The sequence below is a fragment of the Patella vulgata genome, chromosome 3 (assembly GCF_932274485.2).
Source record: "Patella vulgata chromosome 3, xgPatVulg1.2, whole genome shotgun sequence".
NCBI classification, from domain to species: Eukaryota; Metazoa; Mollusca; class Gastropoda; family Patellidae; genus Patella; species Patella vulgata.
Window position 1 is genome coordinate 74,566,293 of NC_065881.2, and position 22,629 is coordinate 74,588,921.

A 22,629-nucleotide genomic window follows, 5' to 3' on the forward strand; every position below is an offset into this window, starting at 1 on the left:
TTCGTGTATGTTCCCAAATTGTCGATGTAGGAATTAAAATGTCAGTCAACCAGCTTCGTGTATGTTTCGTATGAAATTAAAACCTGACCAGGAACATGTAATCTAAAAATAACAATTCTATGATCTCCTGGAATAAAAAAAACACAGACCTGCTAACACACATGATCTCGAATGGATGTTGAAATGTGTTTTGTTGTTATTCTGAAGACCGGTAGATTATCAGCATGTGAAAAGTCAAATGTATGAGAAGACACGTCGAAGAAAATTACCAGTGAGGTTGATTTACGGAGTCATGGCGCGGAATATATACCATCGATAATTTGGCAGTATTATCAATAATGAAGTCATTGACATGCATGAAACATGGCAGACATCTTTTGAAGCAAGGTAGAAATGAAAATGAAATGAAATGGGGTTTAACGTCCTACTGTTCTGCTCCTAACCTGGGCTAACGAAGACGGGCATTGAAGCAAGGTAGAATAGTTAGATAAAAACATCTACTTTTATAATACAAAGCGTATGTGTGTGTGTTGGGGGAGGGGGGGGCTGAATAAAAAATCTGTCATTTCGTCAGGTGGCGTGGTTTTAATTCCCCGCCTGTACGTGACAAGGAGTAGGTTGCCTGTCCAACCTCGTGGGTTTCCTCTGGGTCATCCGGTGTCCTCCCACTACTAAAGACCCCTAAGCGGAAGCGATTGATTGGAATGAAATTGAACCATATGTTAGTCCCGAAATGACCTAGTTTGTGTCGAGTGGACGTTAAACCCCATTTCTCTCTCTCTCTCTCACTCTCTCTCTCTCTCCCCTAATTTGAATACCTGGTAGTAAAATTCTACACTAAGTTTCAGTATTCTCCATAAGTAAGAACCAAAGCTACCTTGTGCCAAAGCATCGACCAATGAAATTGCTTAGCCGTGCTTGGCTTTAGAAGAACATGTTAATCATTGAACTCAGTCAAGACATTCGCCTAATGAACATCTACACCAAGCAGAGCTGTTGTGTCCCAAAGTCTTGACCAATCAAATTGCTTATCGCTACTTAGCCTAAGCTGAGCATTCTGATCATCGAGCTTAGTCAGGGTATCTCACCCAACTAGAACAAAAGTTATTGTTTTCTAAAGTCTCAACCAATCAAATATTGCTCATCTCTGATTAAAATCCGCATGATCGAACAATGCCAAGGCATTCATTTGGACACAGCTCACCAAATATTCCTGTAGGGCAAAAGTTATTTTTAGCCTCTCTCCCTTTCCCTTTTCCCCCTTTTGCATGGCGATTTTTGTTGACTTTTTGGTGTAGAATCGAAGAAAAGGGTTTGAAAATACATTTTCTGGCAGGTTTTTGTGAATATTCATGATTTTGAGGCGAAAGGATACAAGAGTTGAGAGGTCGGTTTTGTTGAAAAATAGGGCCGAAAATTGCATGTTTAATTGTCTCTACTTCCAGCTTGTGTATCTCAAGTCTTTCATGAAGAACCTCATACGTGCTTCTGGGCAAGAGGGTGCCGCATGTTGCCCAATCTGTGGTAGAAAGCTAGAGCCGGTCTAAGAGACGAGAATTAACATTAAAGTCAAAGGGGAAATCATTAGTGATCTGTGGCCATTTCATAGACACCTACTTCAAGTTTGAACATTCTACTCAAGGAGAGTTATTGTGTTCCAAAGTCGTGACCATGCAGATTGAATTCTCCTCTTAGTCTAAGCTGAAGATGCCATCATCGAACTTAGTCATCACTCTCACTCAATTAGAATCAATGTCATCGAGCTGCAAAGTCTCGAACAGACAAACTGCTTATGGCTCTGCTTACCCTGAGTAGAAAATGTTCATTATAGAACTTAATCAATGTATTAATGTAATGAAACTCTACACCAAGGTTCATCACTCACTTAATTAGAACCAACGTTACCGTGTCCAAAAGCATCAAGCAATCAAATTGCTTACATCTGCTTAAGATGTTCATCTTCGAACTCCATCAAGGCATTCACCTAATAAACACCTAATTGTGTCCCAAAATGTGTGACGGGCAGACAGACGGACGGAGCCATTTTAATAGTCCTCTGCTTTCTTTGAACAAGAAACAAGAAAATTAAGCTGCAGATGCTGTGCTGTGTTAAGAGATGATGCCAGGAATCCCCTTCGATAAATAACATTTTCAATATATGTTAGCAAACTATGACATCAAGCCGGTTAACGGCGGATTGTAAGCTAGGCTTTACATAAGCGAGCTAGTGAAAGGAGACAAAGTTGTAATCTAAATTTAATTAGCTTGATATACGAGTCTACAGCGATCTATTAAAGATCACGATTATTTCTATTTTTTAATATAGACAAGCCCACATGATAGGAATTCCAATATACCTAGGATCTTTGTTAATAACGTCAATCTATATAGTGGTCTCTTTCATTGGCTCCTGTTTGACTGTCAGATTCAGACGATGGATTATCACGATGCCGTTTTAATATGGTAATGGCTGTGTATCGTATGTCAGTATGCCGTGTTAAATAGTGATAGCCTGGGTTGTATTTTAGCTTATATCAAGGAGAACATGTATTGAATTACATAGAATATTGCTTTATATGATGACTTATGATTATAATGGTGTCATAGAACTAATCTAAAGTTTCTGGTAGCCTCTATCTAGCAATATTTTCAATGATGGATTGTTTATATGAACAACTGAATCCAAAAAAGGGTATTGGAGGATGTGTTTGTTTTGCCAATATTGACAGAATAACGTTTTCTTTGAAGCAGAAGTCCAGATCTCATGAACTTATTTTCTAATCAAATGGTCCGTATTGGTATAGTGCTTCGTTTGGTTTGAAAGGGAGGCTATAAATAACCCATTGGAATTGAAAGTAGGTTAGGTTAAAATTTAGCATAAAACTGGAAAAATAAACGAAAAGAAACCGTAATCTAAGTTAGATTAGATTGTGCAAACCAGGCCAGATCAGTAGACGCGGTAACGATCTGAAATTTGAGCTATCGGGTATTCAGTGAGTTAAGCACGCCCTGTGTCGCTCATGACACCGACCACTGCGTACATCTGGACTTGGATTCTAAATCCGAAGCTAGAAAATAATAATAACAACCAGAAGAGTCACCAGGCAAAAACGAACATCAATAATTCACTTCCACAAGGTGAAAACCAAATGCGAAAAAGCATACAAGCATGTGTCGCAACAAGCAGACATCGCATGTCTTGAGTACAACGCCCATCCAATTATACGCAGTTTCGTATATACTAAATAACAGAACATACTGCGAGATCTGTCGTGGGCTGATTAAAATAATCATAGCTTAGGTTAATAAGTTTGTGACAAAAGAACATTAACACAACAATACAGTCTGGTGAAACCTACGCTTTCTTCTAATGACTGCACAGATTCCTATAATCAGGTTCAACCAACAGGGCTTGATTCTGTGTGACAGTTGGCGTAAAAGAACCAATGACACTTCCAATCTAATGAGACTTTTGTATTGAAAAGAGTCCCACTGGTAGGCTAATAATGACCGTGTTTGTCATTCTGATATTTCCCTAGGTTTTACTTTCCTATTTGAAAACAATTGACTTTTAATGCACATAGCTTTGGTTCATTAAATCTGACTGGAAGTTATTGTCATTGAAAGTCCCCTCTATGGAAATGTCGTCTAAAGTCAAAACTTTAAAAATCGGTTTTAGTGGCTCCATCTTGGAATTGTTTTGATGATTTTGTTTGGAATTTGGCTGGATTGTGGAGGGAATAGTATTGGGAAGATGTGCAGCAGCTAGATAACATCATTTGAACAACCCCTTTTATTTTTGAATGTAAGCGGTTTACCAGTAGTAGGTACACACCTGAGCATAAGGCACCTGTCACAGACTTTGTCAGACACAAATTATCACACAATGTACATATATAAAGATAGAAAAAAGTTCTACGATAATTAGTGGCTGACAATGTCTGTGAAAGGTGTCTTTTCCTCAGGCTTGTATATGTACGTTGTGGGATAATTTGTATATGACAAAGTCTGTGACAGTTGCCCTAGGGTTAAAGGATTGTATGTTGTGGGGTAATTTGTATATGACAAAGTCTGTGACAGATGCCTTATGTCACGGCATGAGTAGCTAATAAGAATACAAACTGTTTCCATTTCCCCTATCAAAACACTTTAATTTAGTGAATGACACATCCCCAAGAATTTCTGTTCAAATTCAGAAAAGGAATATATTAAATTTCATGAATTAAATAGTCGCATGACGAATGAATTGATCGTATAGCTTGAACTATGTTTAGGTTCAAAATATCTTGTCTTCAAAATGTGGGACTATATATACACAAAACAGAGATGACTCTATGTGGCTATTGCAATTTCCTGTGTAACAGACCTAACACAGTAACCCGCAATATATTCCAGGTTCTGCTCCATTAGGCAAAAAGAGCGGGGGCGTTAAATAAGCCGCTAGACACGGAGTATCGGATTTCTGAAATATTACCAAAGCCTGGCTTTTAACAGGAACGAATCTGTCAGACGTATATTTAAAAAATAAAAAGTCTTCCCGTGTTTTAAGAAAAACGCAAACGTCCAGCATGCCATTTTGTGAATGATTAAATTGACAATTATTATACATAAAAGCAACATTAAAAGTGATGAGGGTCGCGAAAGGGATTTTGTAGATTACTCTGTTGTGAAGAGGATGCCATAGATGTATTTTTTTTACAAACCATGTACATTGTATTCTGCGAGGACACAATGAGTGTAAGCTACAGCTATTAAATCAAACGATTCATTGTGGTTATTATTGACCAACATGATTAAGGTATACTTTTCAATTCACCGTGTAGAATGTTACCAAATCAAGAACAGGGGAAGTTTTTAGATAGGAAGTAACATTTTAAAAATGGCTGGAGTGTTCTGCGATAATATTTAGTCCATCACAAAGTTTGTTGAAATATGTCAAAACAAACTATCTTCAAAAGAGGCCCTGCTCATCTGTAATACATCGTACATATATCATTAAAACAGGTATGCCCTCTACTGTTATTTCACGGTTCGCAAAAGTCAGGGGAAGCACCTGCCAAGTCGTTCGGGTGGGGCATAAAAAGCAAGGAGAACCGGTGTACAGATTGGTGTGGACGTAACAGAATCCTTTCAGTTGGAATTCTAAAAAGAGAAGCTGTTATCCGGACAAAATTCCACCCCTTATAAAATTAAGTACGTGATTAGTAAATAAATATAAAGGAGCTAAAATCAATATCATCCACAGTCTTCGATATTGCAAACACGACTTATTGGTCAATTTAAATCAACATTAATGTTGTTATCTTACCGTGAAAATAAACGAATCGTGTGCCAGAATGCTTTTGAGCGTCAATTGTATGAAGCGACCCGATGAACGAGGCTAAACATATCCCATGTGGGAGAATATTACCGATGTAGACTGGAATAACCAGACGCCAACGACTGTCAGTCAATTCAAACTAAACATAACTGATTAGAAATTACAGTAAAACCGAAAAGATTGAATGTAAATCAGTTTATATACATTCAGGGGGGTTGGATGGCGGAATGGTTTCCACGTGCGCGCCCTATCATACATTGTAAGGTCTGTCATTGAGTCAACTGGCGTGGTTTCGATTCCCTGGTTGTAGTGATAATGAGTAGGGTCGCCTGTAAAACCTTGTGGGTTTTCTCAGGGTCCTCCGGTCCCCCCCCCCACTACTAAAGACCCCTACGCCCAAGCGAATTATTGAAATAAAATTGAACCATGTGTTAGTCCCGAAATGACCTAGTTTGTGTCGAGTGGACGTTAAACCCCATTTCTCTCTCTATCTCTTATATACATTCATATTACATTATTATATGCGTTGTGACCCATTTGTGTACATTTCTAGGTGCCAAAGTGGCAAAGTACTGTGTTGGCAAGACATTAAATTCAACTCATTCCTTCTAATTAATATAGATGATTCTTCTGTTTATATATTTTCTTAATGAAATCTACATTGAAAACGGGATCATATTTATACTATACCTTCCTTTGATTGTACCGTATTTATATTAATCTAGACTATTCTACGAATTCAATTTAACCGAATTATCCGCTTATATAAATAACATGTCGTTTTTTATATATACAGCGCTGGTTTACATATGAAATAAACAGGTGATAACACTGTAAAACGTTGCTCGTGTGGAATACACTTGAGTCTCACAACGTTTACGTGACAAGGAGTAGAGTCGCCTGTCCAACCTCGTGGGTTTTCTCCGGGTCCTCTGGTTTCCTACCACTGCTAAAGACCATTCATTACGCGCTAGAGAATTATTGAAATAAAATTGAACCGTGTGTTATCCCCCCCCCCCCCACTATAAAATGGTCTTACAGCGTTGATCGTGTGGGATACACTATAAAATGACCGTACAACGTTTTTCGTGTGGAATACGATGTAAAATGGCCTTTTAACGTTGTTCATGTGGAATACATTGTACAAAAAAATCTTACAACTTTGCTCGTGTGGAAAACACTGTAAAATGGTTTTGTGACGTTTTTCGTGCGGAATACGATGCAAAATGGTCTTATCCAACGTTAATCGTGTGGAAAGCATTGTAAAATGGTCTTACACCGCTGCTCGTCTGCTCGTGTTGAACAAAAATCAACAGCCGTTGATGAGCGCAACATCTCGATAGGGTAATCAAATTACCAAGTGATATTTTAAAGAGGCATTATATGAGAGCTACATTTGCATATTGCGTTTATCGGGCTTCAAATATATATATAAACAATTATTTAGACATATAATCACATGACAAGCTCATAATCAACGCTAAAAAAGTCGACCAAGCCGAAGTTTTCTGGAAATGCATGACGTCACCCATGGAAATTGTCGAGAATATAAATTGTGGGTGAAGTTTCCACCCTGTCAACGATCGACAGTTCTCGGTTTTCACCCGTAACAATTTCTGGCTATTAATTTTTGTAAAAACTTCGAACATTCATAACTTTGCTCAGAATAATTATGTTAAGATGCCTGAAATTTTTAAAATGTTAGTTTCAATTGTCGAAATTTAGTCAGTGTTAATGTAAATCAATACGTGTTTTAGTGTGTAAAACGTACGTAATAGACAACTATTTGCATCAAGAATTCTATATATAATTTATTGGGTGCTATTTATTTAGATGTATATCACAATTTACTATATTTAATTAAATTCAATAAAAACTTTATGCTACATTCGGTTTCATTTACATGTAACAGCTGCCATGGCATTAGACTCCAGTGACCAGTGCATAATGTTTATTTGTTAAAATAGAAGACCTCCCTCAGTGTGTATACTGAAACTATGATATTTGATAAAATATTTACAATATCCGACATTATGGATACGTAAGAAATGTTTTTTTTAATACCTTAGAAAAGTCACGTCATTAATGAGCCTTAAATTCGATCATTTAAAGTTCGGAGTGTTTTAACATCACAGCGTGACAAGCCAATATAATCAGCCCGTTTCTTTAAACGGATATTCACAGGTTTTTAAATAAGGTTTTAGTTAGAATGCCTGTATATGGTTATTTTTATCAGCCTTTCTTAGCTCCAAATGGTCTGCACCGGAAATGTCAGATGCCTTTGAGAATGTTGAACATTTGGTTCAGACCGTCTAGATTCCCATGCGTGAGTCTGGTCAGATTTTTTTAAATGCAAATAACGTAACCGAGATTGGACAGCAGGGGCGTATATAAAGATTTTGTTTGGTGGGGGGGGGTAGCAAAATTGCGACCGACTGATGCACGTCCCTAATACGAGTGACGCAGTCAGGGGCCGAGCACCACATCTGATAGTTTTCTAGGGGCCAGTAGCTGATCTGGAAGCTGGGAATAGGGGATGGGGTGGGGCGGTTCCACATCTAGGGCGCCATCCACAATCACAATGGACAGATATATACGAAAATAGGGGGGTACATTCTGATTAAAACACAGATCCTATTTCGATTCGTTTTATATAGTTCAAAGTTTCGTTTTACATGTCTTTACTACTAAGATCTGGAAGAGCTGTTATATAACCCGCGTTCTGGTTGATGTGATTAATTAGACAAAGAAACGGTCTGTTTCGGCGAGTTCTTGGCGAGCCGTGCACAGAACTGTGGGTATCCCACTAGAAATATCAACGCTGATTGGTTAATCCAATGTCTGACGTCTTAGGTAAAGAGCCGCTGGTGTGATCCCTGGCGCGAATACCCATGTAGTAGAGGCCATCGAAAGTATAAAAAATGAAACGAAATATTGATCTGTATCTTAATCAGAATGATGGGGGGGGGCATGATATTGGTTAATCTAATGTCAGACGTCTTAGGTAAAGAGCCGCTCGTGTGATCCCTGGCGCGAATACCCATGTAGTCGAGGCCATCGAAAGTATAAAGATAGGTTGCCAGGCAAAGAAACATACGCCCACAGCAACTAAATCGTCCGGGCAGTCAACAAGGGTTGTCGCATATTTTTACTTTTTTCGGTAATGAAACATTTATCATACACTAAAATCTGATTAAGAGCAACAACTCACGAAGTAATTATCAGAAGACTATTAGAATTTGTTTGGTTTTTATAAAGTTCTGCCCCATGCAAAGCTTTTAATATCATATATTTAACTGTTCAAGTCATAAAAATTCATTGAAAATCAATATACTTGTTCGTCTCAAGATCTTAAACTCTGTGTATCAATCTGAAGTCAATCAGATGATAAGTTAAGGGCCATAACTTTGGGAGTAATTATCGGAAATCGTTGAAAATCAATAGGAATCTTCGTCTCATGACCTTAAACACTGTGTATAAATTTAAAGTCAATCAGATATTAACTTTAGCCTCTAGACCGACGGACGGACGGACGGACGGGGGCGACGACAATATACGACCACATTTCAATGTGGGCGTATAAAAAACGAAATGAAATATTGATTTGTATCTTAATCAGAATGATGGGGGGGGGGATGATATGGGGTTTTAAGTGTAAATGTAAAATGTCTTCATAACCAATCAAACCCAAGCGCTTGAGTTAAGGAGTCAGTCATCCAGTATTTAAAATACCTAGACGGTACAACGCCACATTGGTATTGATTGCTGCCAACCAGAGCTGACTGGATGGAGTTTGGGTTCAAAGCTTTGTGGACGAAACGTCGTACCATAGACTCGGTCACCCAGACACTGCTAGTCTTCAACGTACGGAGGATCAGGGTCAGTTGTCAACATGTTGTTGTTGGTTTTTTTTTTTTGGGGGGGGGGGGGTTAAAGTGGTTGATTATCTAGCAAATTTCGCCTAGTCAAGTAAAAGTAGCGAATCGTCTCGAATTAAATCTCATAATTCATGCATTATTATAAACAAACATGAATCGTGACGATGAATTGGGATTAATAAAAAACATATAATATGGTCCATCAAGATGGAAATTTTAAAATATAAAATAAAGACTGTTGGATTATAAACTGGCAATGCGAAAGGATTTTCTGAAATGACAATATTCTTATATTAATTTCATGGGCGTCGACATCTTGTTTTAAGGCTAGTTATCTCCCTTAGATTTTGTTCATGATAATGTAAAAGACCGGATAATCTTCTATGTTGACAACCCATCCAGACTAATATTCGTCTGAATGATAGAGATTAGTACCCTCGTTCTAACTGTAATGTGTTAATTTTCCAACATGACATTCTGGGGCCGCCTGTGAATCTCTCGAGTTCAAATGGCGGCGTCGCTCGAGAAGAACCTTCGGTATTTTTCAAGCTCGGTTCCCTCTCATTAGGTGTAGCGCTTGTGATGAATGGACGTTCGGATGGGACTGAAAACCTCGTATTGCAGATTTAAACACCAGAATGGCCTATAGTGTACAGGGGTATAAGTTAAACCCCATTCCATTCAGTTTCCGCTTACATTTCAACTTTTGATAAATATTGTAAATTAAGATATAACAACGTTACAGCAAAAGCTAAGCAAAGAACTTTCTGGTCATCATCATTGATGCCGCTCTTTCGCTTACTACGTGTTATAAGAAGTTTTCGAAAGTGAGGACCTAATCTGGCCCCTGCTAGAATAAAATGATGACTAATTTTTTTTTATTTAAATAAAAAGACATGTAAATAGCTTTTGGCCACGATTCAGTGTGTTTAGGCGCTTAATTAAACATGCATTATGCAAGAGCAAAATCTGCCTATTACAGGTCTTTCCTTGGGCCTGAAATGTTTTCTAAAGTATTAATTAGACATTAATTAACTGATCCAGGCCTTAATCAACTCTCGATGACATCAGATTTCTCCAATATTAAATAGATTAGAATGGTTCAGCGATACTTTGATTTAATCAAATATGGAGGACCGAGACTTAGCTTCGATCAATCAGTACGGTGGTTAAAATTATTGCACACGTCTTGTCAAGCCTTCAAAGGCTAATATCTTCACTCGCAACAGAGTAATTTGAATGAAATTTTCAAATTATTCATTTTACATTATCTATATTTTAACTATTATAGCAAGAATGGCTAGCTCTTTATCTAAATCTTACATAATGTATCTTTAACAGTCTTGAAAGAACTTACGAATTAAATGCAAATGTCTTTATTTCATAAATAAACTTAACCGGGTCTGTTCATGTTTATTATGTGAAAGTTCTGTTTCGTTTTTTTTTATCTTATTTATCTAAGTATATACAGAATTTATTTTTAACAGGTCACAATCCAGTCTTAAGTTAAAATCAACTAGTTGTTTATATAATCAGTGAATTGAAAAAATGGCAGCGGAACTTTCTCGTAAATATTCTAATTTTGCGTGTTTGGCTCCAATTTGTTGTAATTGGATCCTATAGCATGTTTATGACATCATTAAAATGTCAAAACCCGCTGAAATCTACATTAGTACTGCATATCGCCTACATATCAAAGAAAATCCGACATACTTCGATCAATTCCGGTAACTTCCGTAGTGTTTTATAATCTCTCTTTTCTGTATAGAGTAATTCAAGAATTGATGAATGGAAAGATTGGTTGATGTTAACATCCACGTGAGGTCACGAGCTCATCAAGCTTAATCAGAAATTTATTCGCTTCCATGGTCAATTTCTTGTAAAGAAGAGCAAAGATCAACCTAGTATTGATAATCGTAAGAAAAAAAGGCTACAAAGTTCAACAACTCTACACTGACACAAATTCACTACATCTTTAGTAAAATCATAGTGAACGTCTCCCATCTAAAATTAATAGGCAGTGTTATGAATAATAATCGTGGGGATTCTTTGACAAATAAAATGAAATAATAATAAAAATATCAATGCAACTTTTAGCTTTGATCAGTATTTGTCGTTAGAACGATATCACATAAACGATCTGTTTTTTCTGTCAATCGGAATCGGCGATTACATTCTCATCAAAGAACGCAAATGTCATGCAAAGACGGTAGAAATGTGAAATTGATGTTAGGAATATGGTAATTATTGTCGTTTGTGTTTTTTCATCATAATTGAAGACTTAAGAAAATATAAAAATGTTCCATTAAGATAAAAACTGAGTTATGCTAATATATCAAAAAAACAGTAATAACATTTTTGTTGACATCATACGCAGCATTAAATCTCCACCATTTGTAAGAGAAATGTACAAAAAAAAAGAAAAAGGGGCTTAAATTTCTACAAGAAATTAACCAGATTCCTTCTCTTTGGTTTAAGTTCTCATTCTGTTTTAGATTACATGGAATCGATTTGTGAAGATCGTTTGATGTAGAAAGTGAACCTAGAATCATTATCCCATTACTATCCAGCACTGGATAATGATTCTAATTTCCCATAAAAAAAAATTAAGATAGCTAATATTTATGTAAGTTTTTGTAGGAATAACTAGAGTAATACCATTTGTATTTGATTGCTTCATGAATAAACGTTATAGAAAATTGTCAGATTGCAGTGTATATATCAGTCGTTAAAACTTCTGTTTACGAATTGAGATGTTTCAAATTTATGTGAAGTGTAAAAGTCTGTTACGACTGTTTGTAATTCATGGTAACAATGCTAATATAATTTTGTGGCGGCAGTATAATCTACTTTTGTGTTTTCTGTTTCCAGTGGAAACATAGGGCTTTCATACTAGATCTCCATCGCGTACAGAACAAAGCCACTTTCTTAACTTATCACTATTACATTCTAATGGTCTTTAATTCCGGGTATATGTATGTTCCTTATAGGCCGTTCTCGATTTCCCTTGCCTTGTGGGTTCCAATTCAGTGCTTGAGGCATGATGATAATCTCGATCATACAGTTCAATATTATAGTAGCCCCAGTGCCGGATTAGCCTTGTGGGGGGGCCGGGACATACCAACTGTGCGGGGGCCCCATTGTTGTTTGTTCAAATTGTTCGTACTGACCGCGGATCGTACTAGTATGTACTCCGCCCCCTTGAGTGCCTGGGGTGTTTTCCGCCAGGAATTTGTTTTTAAAATTAGGATTACTTTCAGTGCATCTGAGACAATTTAGGCAGCGATTTCATTGACGTTTAGAATTCGTTGACAATTTGAGTATTTTAAACAGACTCTTTCTCTCATGATGTTTCCATTTACTTTATTTTAGTGAGATTATTTTAGGTGACTTAAAACATTAAACTCCGATCAGCAATGAATGTCAGTAAAGAGTTTTAGAAGGAAACTTCTAACAAGAACAGTTAACACACTAGAGCCTAAATTCGCAAGGGACCTATTGATTAGTAGAACCTCTAAGTTATGTAATTTAGTTAATTTTAGGGCCTAACCGATCTCTGGGACCCCGAAAATCTGTTGGTAGAAACCAGTCCCGGGGCCCCCAATATCCCTTACTGCCAAGGGCCCCAATCCTCGCCCCCACAGTCCAGGTACTGGTTGGCTCCGTCCGGGATAAAATATTAATATGACCCAGAATTGTGGGGGCCCCTAAATGTGTGCGGGTTGGGGGGGGGGCGGGACATTTGTCCCACTTTGGCCCCCGCCCCGTGCATTCTAGAGTATATATCCTGATGTTTCTAGCGAGTGTCAATCAAAGAACACGAAATTCAAGACTAAAAGGGCTCACAAACTATAAATATTGCCATTAAGCTAAATAAAAGGGACCCAAACAATGGTAGGATCATTAGCTTCTTTAATAACCCTTTGGCCTACCACAATTTTCTTTGTCCCGCCCCTCCCCTTGGGTGGCATTAAACCAGTCCTATCCAGACTTGTTTGATTATTATAAATATTGCCATTAAGCTAAATAAAAGGGACCCAAACAATGGTAGGATCATTAGCTTCTTTAATAACCCTTTGGCCTACCACAACTTTCTTTGTCCCGCCCCTCCCCTTGGGTGGCATTAAACCAGTCCTATCCAGACTTGTTTGATTATTATGCGACAAAGCCCTTTCTGTATATTTATGTATTATTTTTAAATTCCAAATATTGTTTTCTTATAGGGCACATCTAATAAGAGCAATCATGGGCCCTTTTATCTGCGCCAGTTGTACCATTCTTAACTTGCATAGTTATGATATCAAAAATACATAATAACTTTGAAAAAGAGCAACTAAATAATGATTTTATACACATAATATGCCTAACGCTCTGACAAGGTCAAAATTAACATAAGATTCTTACCTTGCCAAAACTGCCTTTACCAATGGCTCGTAGAATTTGAAAATGATCAAAGTTTACTGAAAAAAGAAAATAAAAACAATATACAACTTAACAATAGATTATATTAATTATCAAATACTAGAAAATAAGTTACTGTCTTTGAGGTCTTATAGTGTTAAAACGGAAGTCAAGGTGACTCATCGATCAGGCATAGTATACTCCCAGCCCATAAACAAGGATGTCCAAGGTTCAATCCCCAGTTATCACTATTCAGCAGTGTAGATAGGTACTGGTAAGAAACCAAAAACCGATCAATGGGGCGCCCAAAACAGCATGAACGGTGGGTTGCCTCATCCCGCTCGGCGCATATTATGCCGAGATTGGTTGGCCGCCCACGACGAAACCAACTGGAGATGGGTCAAATTCACGATCGGATGAGATTGATTCATAAATTATTATAAGTACTCTAAAGTCATATTCATTCCTTCAATTTTTTATAATATTCATATCAATATATCATAACACGCCAATTTCGGAAACTTAATCTCAAAATTGAAATTTTCAGTCATTATCATAGATTCTCATCTCAGTTGCAAACCTTATTTTCCATAATATTCTGGGGGGAAAGCACCCTAGACGGTGCCGTTCGCCGTGGACCGTCAAGTGTAGGTTTATCGGGGCCCCCAGAAGCTCCATCGGCGGCTCCGGAAGCCCTTGACCCCCCCCCCCCACCGCACACCCCACCCAAACATTTATAGGCTAGCTACGGGCCTGAATCGTTAAATAAAAAATGATAATTCTAAATGTCTGCGATATCACTTCGGTGGAAGCGGACGTTAAATAAAGCTATTTCACACAATGCTAAATGAATATATTGAAAATTTCATTCAAATTACTTTATTCTGAGCGAAGATATTAGCCTTTGACAAGATGTGTGGACGAATTGTAACCACCGTACTGGTTGTTCGAAGCTTAGCCTCGCTTTACCATTTTTAAATTAAATCATTAAACGGCTGAGCCGTTCTTATCTACTTCAAATCGAACCTATCCGATGACATCGAGACTTGATTATAGTCTTGTCATGTTAATAAATGTCTATTTAAGGGCTAAAGAAAGGCCTGCAATTAGCAGATTTAGCTCTTGCATAATGCCTGTTTAAGATTAGTAATCGAATCCGTTATAAATCACACTAACTGCTCGTAACGTGAATCATATAAAATGGGGTTTAACGTCTTCTTTTTCATTCTATATATGACTCAACAGTTTGCAATAGAAGTTATTTCTGTACCCGCCGAGATAATGGAGATGGGCAAACACCTTGCAGTGTGTTATGGGGGAAATTTTGTTCGGACAAAACAAATCCGACAGGCGAATACACACAGAAGGAAAAAAAATGCTAAAGGGTTATTTGGCAATGACTACGGCGTAGAAATATTCACCAACTGTTTGGATCAACAGCGTTTTCTTGCATTTTCTAAAAGTTTTTGTGTGAACCATTAACTTTTTTATACCTTACTGTGTCATATCCACTTTATTTAATGTTGATCAAACATGGCATCTCACAGAAATATTACCAAGTAAATGGTGTAAAGAAAGTATTCGCGCGAGAATAGCTTTCATTATCAATACATATTTGCAAAGAAAATGTGTCGTGTGGCAGCGGAGACAGCTTTTGGAGACAGATGGTGCAAAGACAGCGTGGAAAGACAGCTTTTGGGGTCAGAGGGAGCAAAAACAAGAGGAAGCTTGTTGCTACTAGTGGAGCTAGGCGCGATGTTTTTTGTAATAAATTATCATCGTTTCCTTCAGTTTAAAATACATGAAATTTCTAACCAAGAGTTGTGCTTAATAATGCATCTTTGTGCAGCTAGGGCGAATTAAGGAATTGTGGGGAACGTGGCCATGTAACCACAACGTAACCAATGATTATCAAATATATTTGTTGAAATGTTACTTTCGATGCATTATATTTCTTGTTTTTATTTGCTTATAGAGTTATATATTTATAGGGTTCGTCAACTGACAAGTCGAGAGAGGCTCAGCGCGTAAGTCAACGACAAGGAAAATTAAATGGGAATATGCGCCAATTCAGTCGACTGATAGCTTTAGATAGCTTTAGATTATTCAGCAATGAATAATCGCTAGGCCACTACAATCACTTAAAGGGATGACATCGACGCCAGTTAATTAGCTTACAATATTAACTTTATTCCTTCTGCAAATTAAATTCTGGAAAAATAAATAAAGGTGTTTGAAATATATCTCGATAAATAATATTTCCTATTTAGTGTAAATCGGTACATAAAATAGTAAAATGAGTAAAAGGCGCCATTCTGCATGGAAGAGTTTACGTTACGTTAAATAATCCATGCTCTATCGAAGTCAATTATCGACGCCGTGTGATGTGTCGTTACACGCAGAATACATTATGAGATTATAAAGGTCAGTCATCTTACACAGAGTTAGAAGAGGGCTATCGCATTATCTCTTTGAAACAAATTAAGCTTTAGACTTTAAAGCACATGATTTTTATAAGTGATCAAGGGCCATAACTCAGACAGTAACTACCAAAAATCAATCTTGCACAATACACATTTGTATTAATGGCGCTCTTTCGAAAAGATGAGAAGCTACTTATGGAACCTCCACATACTCAATGAATTTTTCATTAAAAGACCGAAAGGCACCATTCCGAGCATGAATACATGCCGGGAAGTTTGTTTTGTTGTTCTTTGAGATATATGGAAAACAGACTGAAGTTATAGCAATTATTGTGGCGTGTTATTCTAATTTTTAATTAAAAATAAATTCTCAAAAAAAGCAGACAATAAGGCGTGAGAATTACGTGGTGTAAATTTAGCTTCGGGCATCAAAGTTAATAATTGTCTTATCAATGACCATCAAAATTTTGAGCTACATCCCCACTTTAAACGCCTCATTTCAGTAACAGATTTACCTTATGTCATGTTTGTCTCGTGCTCTTAATTCGTCTGTCTGAATACTAATCAAACCCATCCACTTCATCGATTATAGGCCAAAAGGCTAACAACAAAAAACTGACAAGCAAAACGTGAGAAAAGGGAGAACAACAAATAGCTTCAACTACATACACATTTTGTGCCTGATTGTCATTCCAGTCTTCTTGAGCTTCTGACATTTTGCATTTTCTTCCACCACAATCATTTTCTAATTAAGTAAGACGTAGATGTACTACGTCCTTCCATGGTATTATATTTTTACATTTGACAAGATTCCAATTAATTTCAGGATTGGGATGCATGAAGAGGAACGATGCCAGCATTACAATATCTCCGTGCTCATTATTGTCTCCTCATTCGACAATAATTGATAGCGACAGGCCTCCAATATTTTGTTTCGTACGTTACCGGTATACATATACATCTACGACCTATACTGACCAGTCTTTAGATAAATCAATTTAGATCTGAGTTGATGAACTTCCACTGACAGGGCAGCTGAGAATGCTTTAAAATCAATCACCAAGTGTTGATCAGATGGCTTAAGGCTTTGATCAATTTTAAAGTAATTAGTTAGCCTTTCCATTCATTCTTTCAACAGACAGTCATCGCTACGAAATAAATTACTATGATTATCACCCATAGTTATCGTCATATCATCCATAGCAGCTATATTGATTTAGGACTTCGAAGACATTTGCAATTTAATTTTATATAAGATTTTTGCGATACCGGCGACGACACTCTTAAACACATTTTTTTTGTAGATGCATTATGTTAGAACTAAATCTGATTGTTTTGGATCTTTCTTTTGGCCTCAATTTCAGTTCTTCCTTTTTGCTCACAAATGCTATATGAATTATTAATTAGACATTTATTCATATGTCAAGCCATCATCAGATGGTTGTGATTTCGAACTGATTGAAACACGATCGCCATTTAATAATTTAATTTAAAAGTGGATCGAGAGTTTGTTTATTATCGTAACAACGAGTATAGCAATGAAAATCGAGGATACGCTATTCTTCAGTCATAAATTCGCTCAATGGCTGAATGTTTTAAACATATTCCGTTTTAATTATCTATTTTTAAACCAGTATAGCAAGTACGGCCAACCCTTTATATATCACTTACATAATGCATCTTTGTTATATCATCTATCTTTACCCAATCTAGCTTTCAACCCTAGAGGTTAGCATTATTGACGTAAACGTCCCTTATAAGTAATGTGACACGATCAACAAAGCTGCTGATAATACTTATATCGACAGGCCATCTTAAGCATCGGTTCTTTCAGTCTCCCCAAAGCGGCGTCTGTCCTGAGATCTTAGTTGAATGAAACCTGAGCTATCTATTGTTGGTCGTTCAGATGAGTTTATTCAAACTAGTTCAAAAACGCTAGCGCATTTAAGTCCGGGCGTTTAGATTTCACGCGAACTATAAGCTAAACCAGTCAAACTATTTTGACCTCGTTGGTTAAGGTTTAGATTAAATTACGCACCGGTACAAGTAATATTACCATCAAGATAAATTACTGTGTGTGTACACAAAGCGAGCTGAAGTCGATCCGTTTAGACGGTCAAGATAAGCTAGCTTTTGTGAAAATCCTATATTCGAAGACAGGTAGTCAGATGGGGTTTAAACTGGTTTAATTTACCCACCTGTCCGTTCAAACGACAAAGTAAAACTGGTTTACCGATTGCCGGCATTATTAAACCAGTTTAAAAATTAAGCCTTTCAACCGTTTAATAGTTTTGGGAGAATTAGTGTCGATTAATTGTGCTTGATCTAAAATATTACAGTATTTGTGCAAAACTGTATTTAAAACTTGAGCTCTCTCCCAAATTCTTAAACCTAACCTACAATCTCGCCAACAATCACGTGCCCTAACCTTTACATTTCAGCAACCTTGACGATATCTTGAGTTGGTCTTAAGAAATAGATCTAGCCCATATCTTATGGTTCACAATCAAGTGACATAACTCTAGACGTTACCGCGGGAAATCGCAGAGAAAAACGGCAGTAGATCTTCCAGTAAGTTGAATAAAGTTAAACATGCATTATGCAAGAGCTAAATCTGCCTATCGCAGGTCTTTCTTTAGGCCTGAAATCTTATCTAAATTATTAATTAGACATTAATTAACTTATCCAGACCATAATCAACTCCCGATGTCAAGGCTAGCCTTCGATATCGACTGGATTAGAATCCTATATGCTGCAAACGCTCATTGATAATTAAATCAAAACATTGGATAATCGAGACTATGCTTTTTAACGTACTAACTTTAGTAATGATGAACGAGGCTATGTGGAAATTTACAAAGCTGATATCTCGGTTCATAGTGGACCAATATGACTGAAATTTTCAACAAATTACCTTTACATTATCTAGTTTTTAACTATTATAGCGAGAACTGTCAGCTCTTTATCTAATCTCCCATAATGTATCTTTAATATTTTACAAAAGAGCCAGTGATTATTTCAACCTCTAAATTATGAGTGGGTGAGGTGACCATGTACGATTCATATAAAAATGTACAGGCATAAACGTTACCGGTTCTTTTAAGAATGTTAGTTTATCAGGTAATTTTGTAAATTGATTTGTTCGTTGTCAAGATAACTGACTTTATCACGTGACGTGATTCCTGTCTATTAATTATATAGAGGTGTCTATAAATGTCACAGAAGAGTTGAATTGGTATTGAGACACTCATTAATTTTCCAATACCAGTATCCTGAGTTAATCAACAAGTTCGTGTAAATGTTTGCATATACAATACTATTTCTGTACATTTGTTAATTGTCAACAAACAAGGTTTGTGATCTTAACGGAAATGGGTATATTAACGTACTATTTTTCTATTCCATCAATGTGTGTGTGAAATAGCTTTATCTAACGCCCGCTTCCACTGAGGTGATATCGCGCAGTGTGCTATGGGTGAAATTTATTCCGGACAGCAGCGCTAAAGTGTACTCTTATTTCGAATTGAAGGGTTCTCTTACGTCAATGCCAGACCCTCCGTTCATCAAGGGCTTGATACGCCGGAAAATCGCGAAGAACTATCGCGGGCAAAATCAGAATCGAACACTGGACCCCCGGGCTCCGGAGGCAGCGCCTCACTCAAGATTTGTACAGCAATGGTATAATCACATCTATTGGGTCCACGAAACATGGTGTTCTTTGTCTATCTTAAAAGATATTTTAATGAACGCCGAGCGAGGTCATAATAAATATAATAGCAAGACATTGTCAATTATGGCACTAATTATCGATAGTTTAATTCTTCGTTTGAAAGGATTATTTGCATATATGCAATTAAGATTTCAAAAAATATTTCGGTATTTTTGTTTTAAGTTTGAGATATTCGAAAGACCTTTTCTTATTTGAATCTGTGTCTAAAAATATATTTGATTATGAAAAAAGAACGCCATTCTTCAGATTGCGACATACGTATTTCAAACAGTCATTCGAAATATTTTCCTAGTTTGTTATTTAAGAAAACAACTGGCACAAACAATTTGTAGCCAAATATAATTTACGGTTTGTTATTCTTCCGGATAACCGACCGGATTTTTATGCCTTTGTCTAATCTTGCTTTGTGGTCAAATTTCTACTGGTTTTCGTCTTCTCGGCTAGCTATCGACCGAATTTTCGCCTGTTTATAACGAAGTGAACAAACAAGATATACGCGACGATAAAAATACGGCAAGTTGATTATCACTCATAGACAGACAGTCGCTAAATGAAATAAAAACAATATTTGGTTATAAATGATGAATTCTTGATAATAATTGACCTTTGAGCGTCTGTCTGATATACGAACTCTCGATCAATCATTTTGTGACAATCGGTAATGTTCGATTCGATGTGTCGGCCAGAATTTTCAATATTATTTAGGCACCAGGGTGTACATAAAAGGGGTGGTTATCTATATTATTAATATTGTGGCCAGGATCAAGTTGGTTATTTGGGTCTTTTTCTTTTAAAACAGATGTTTCTTTTTTCTATGGGGACAGACAGAGCCTCGTCTAAGGATTTGGTCGTGCGCGGTAATGTCGTAGGTGCGAGCCGTGCGAACACCGCAGGTGAAATCCCGCGCGGCGGGGGGCGACCCCCAAAATTTTTGAAAATTTACTCCCTTAGACTCGATTTCTGAGCACTTAAAAAATAGTTTCGGAGATTTGATACACTATTAGTTTTGGCATCTTGTTAAACCATGGATTGATTAATACCCTGTAAAATCGAGATCAAAACAGACAGAAATATACCCATAAAACAATCAGAAAGACGATTTTGTAAACCTACACACCATGATATAGTATTGGCCCATGGGAAAAACCTTGTCAGCGAATTTCAAAACGTATGTATGTTGCCGCCCAGTCTTCAACTTTTTATCTCAGTAGGCGGCACAGTTTGGCCAGTGCGCGGTGGCGGCCCCGCCTAGTCACCATGTTAAACGAGGCTCTGGGACATAAGAATTTTCAATATTATTTAGGCACCAGGGTGTACATAAAAGGTGTAGTTATCTTTATTATTAAATATTATTTTGTGGCTGGGTCCAAGCCAATAATTTTGGTCTTTTCCTTTTAAAAACAGATGGGTATTTTTCTGTAGGGACAGGATACAAGACGCCGGGCTCAATTTTATGTTTACAAAAAGACAACGATTCTTGTGTTAACAGTTTAAATATGCTTGGGTCGCTTTTTTGTACTAGTTTTGTAATGGGAGGGTCCCAAGGACTAACTGAGGCGGCACATATTCAGAAAACAAAATGTGACCACTATAACATAAAATTGTGTATATAGCGATAAATTATTTAAAATTAAATGAAATGGGGTTTAACGTCCTTCTTTTCTGTACCAACCTGTCTACTCTACTGTCAAGTTTTCTTGACCATCTGAACGGCTAGACTATGTTCGCATGTCCTGCACCACTGACAAGGGGAAACAACCAGACCAACAAATCCCAAAGATCGTCTTTATCAATCACCGGGATCACAAGGATCCACTGGTTAGGTTAGGTACCGTGGCTGTAATCGTGGTGGTCTTATCATATATATAGTGATCAGTCATAGGAATCATGTTGATCATATCGAAACGCATCAGAATGTACCTGTACGTACCAGATCCTGGACTCAATAGGGACAGTCTTATCGTTATACCCCCGTCAGACCAGGGTGGCGTTCTTACTGCGCTGCAACCGCGACGGAAAATGGTCTCAGAGCGCGTCAAGATCATCTAACAATTTCCAAAGATCTTCTTTATCCAACACCGGGATCACAACTAGAACCCATTGGTTATACTAGGTTCCCACCATCACGATTCGTGCTGCGATTGAAATCGTGGCTATAATCGTGGTGGTCCTAATACCCCGTCAGATCGGGGTGGCGTTCTTACTGTGATGCTACGGCGACGGAAAATGGCCTCAGAAAGCGTCAAGATCGCCATAAGTGTGGTAAAAGCATTGTGGAAACGCCAGAAATCGTGGTGTGGTCTCCATGGTGGCCAATGATCGCCGAGTCACGGCGTTTATTTTGAGCATGTTCACGTTTGTCAGCGATCTTGTGCATTTTCTGGTCGCCGTACGGTCGCAGCAGCGCAGTAAAGACGCATAACAGGTCTTATCGTATAGAGTGATCAGTCATAGCAATCATGTTGATCTTAACGAAATGCATCAGAACGTATCTGCACATACCAGATCGTGGACTCAATTGGGACAATCCTATCGTAACGAATCGCATGGCATTGTGAACCTAGAATTAGTGAACAGGACGTGTACTCGCAGAGTCACTTTAGCAACTCTTTACACAGCAAATTAGACGCCATTGCGGATGAGCGTGGGTCCAGGATATTCCATTAAGCTATTTAAAGGTTATGGGGTTGTCATAATTGTATAATGTGTTATCCATTTCCTTGTAATTTAAAGCAGAGCCTGTAACTGCGCAACTTGTAGCTCTTCATTGGAATTCAATTAGCACAAACGGAAAACAAACAAATACATTTCAAATAAGTTGACCGAAACTAATGGAGTGTAAACAAGATTCTACTGATTTTAGTCGGTTTGATAATG

At 37.4% G+C, this 22,629-nt stretch overlaps 1 protein-coding gene across 1 annotated transcript in view; it reads right to left on the minus strand.

Moving 5' to 3' along the window:
* The window catches only part of LOC126816698 (serine/threonine-protein kinase 32B), a 123,745-nt gene that overhangs the window by 68,685 nt on the left and 32,431 nt on the right, over positions 1–22,629 (minus strand). Inside the window, exon 2 of the mRNA XM_050543435.1 lies at positions 13,603–13,658. Within this exon, the coding sequence (XP_050399392.1) occupies positions 13,603–13,658 (56 nt within the window). The remainder of the gene's footprint in view (positions 1–13,602; positions 13,659–22,629) is intronic.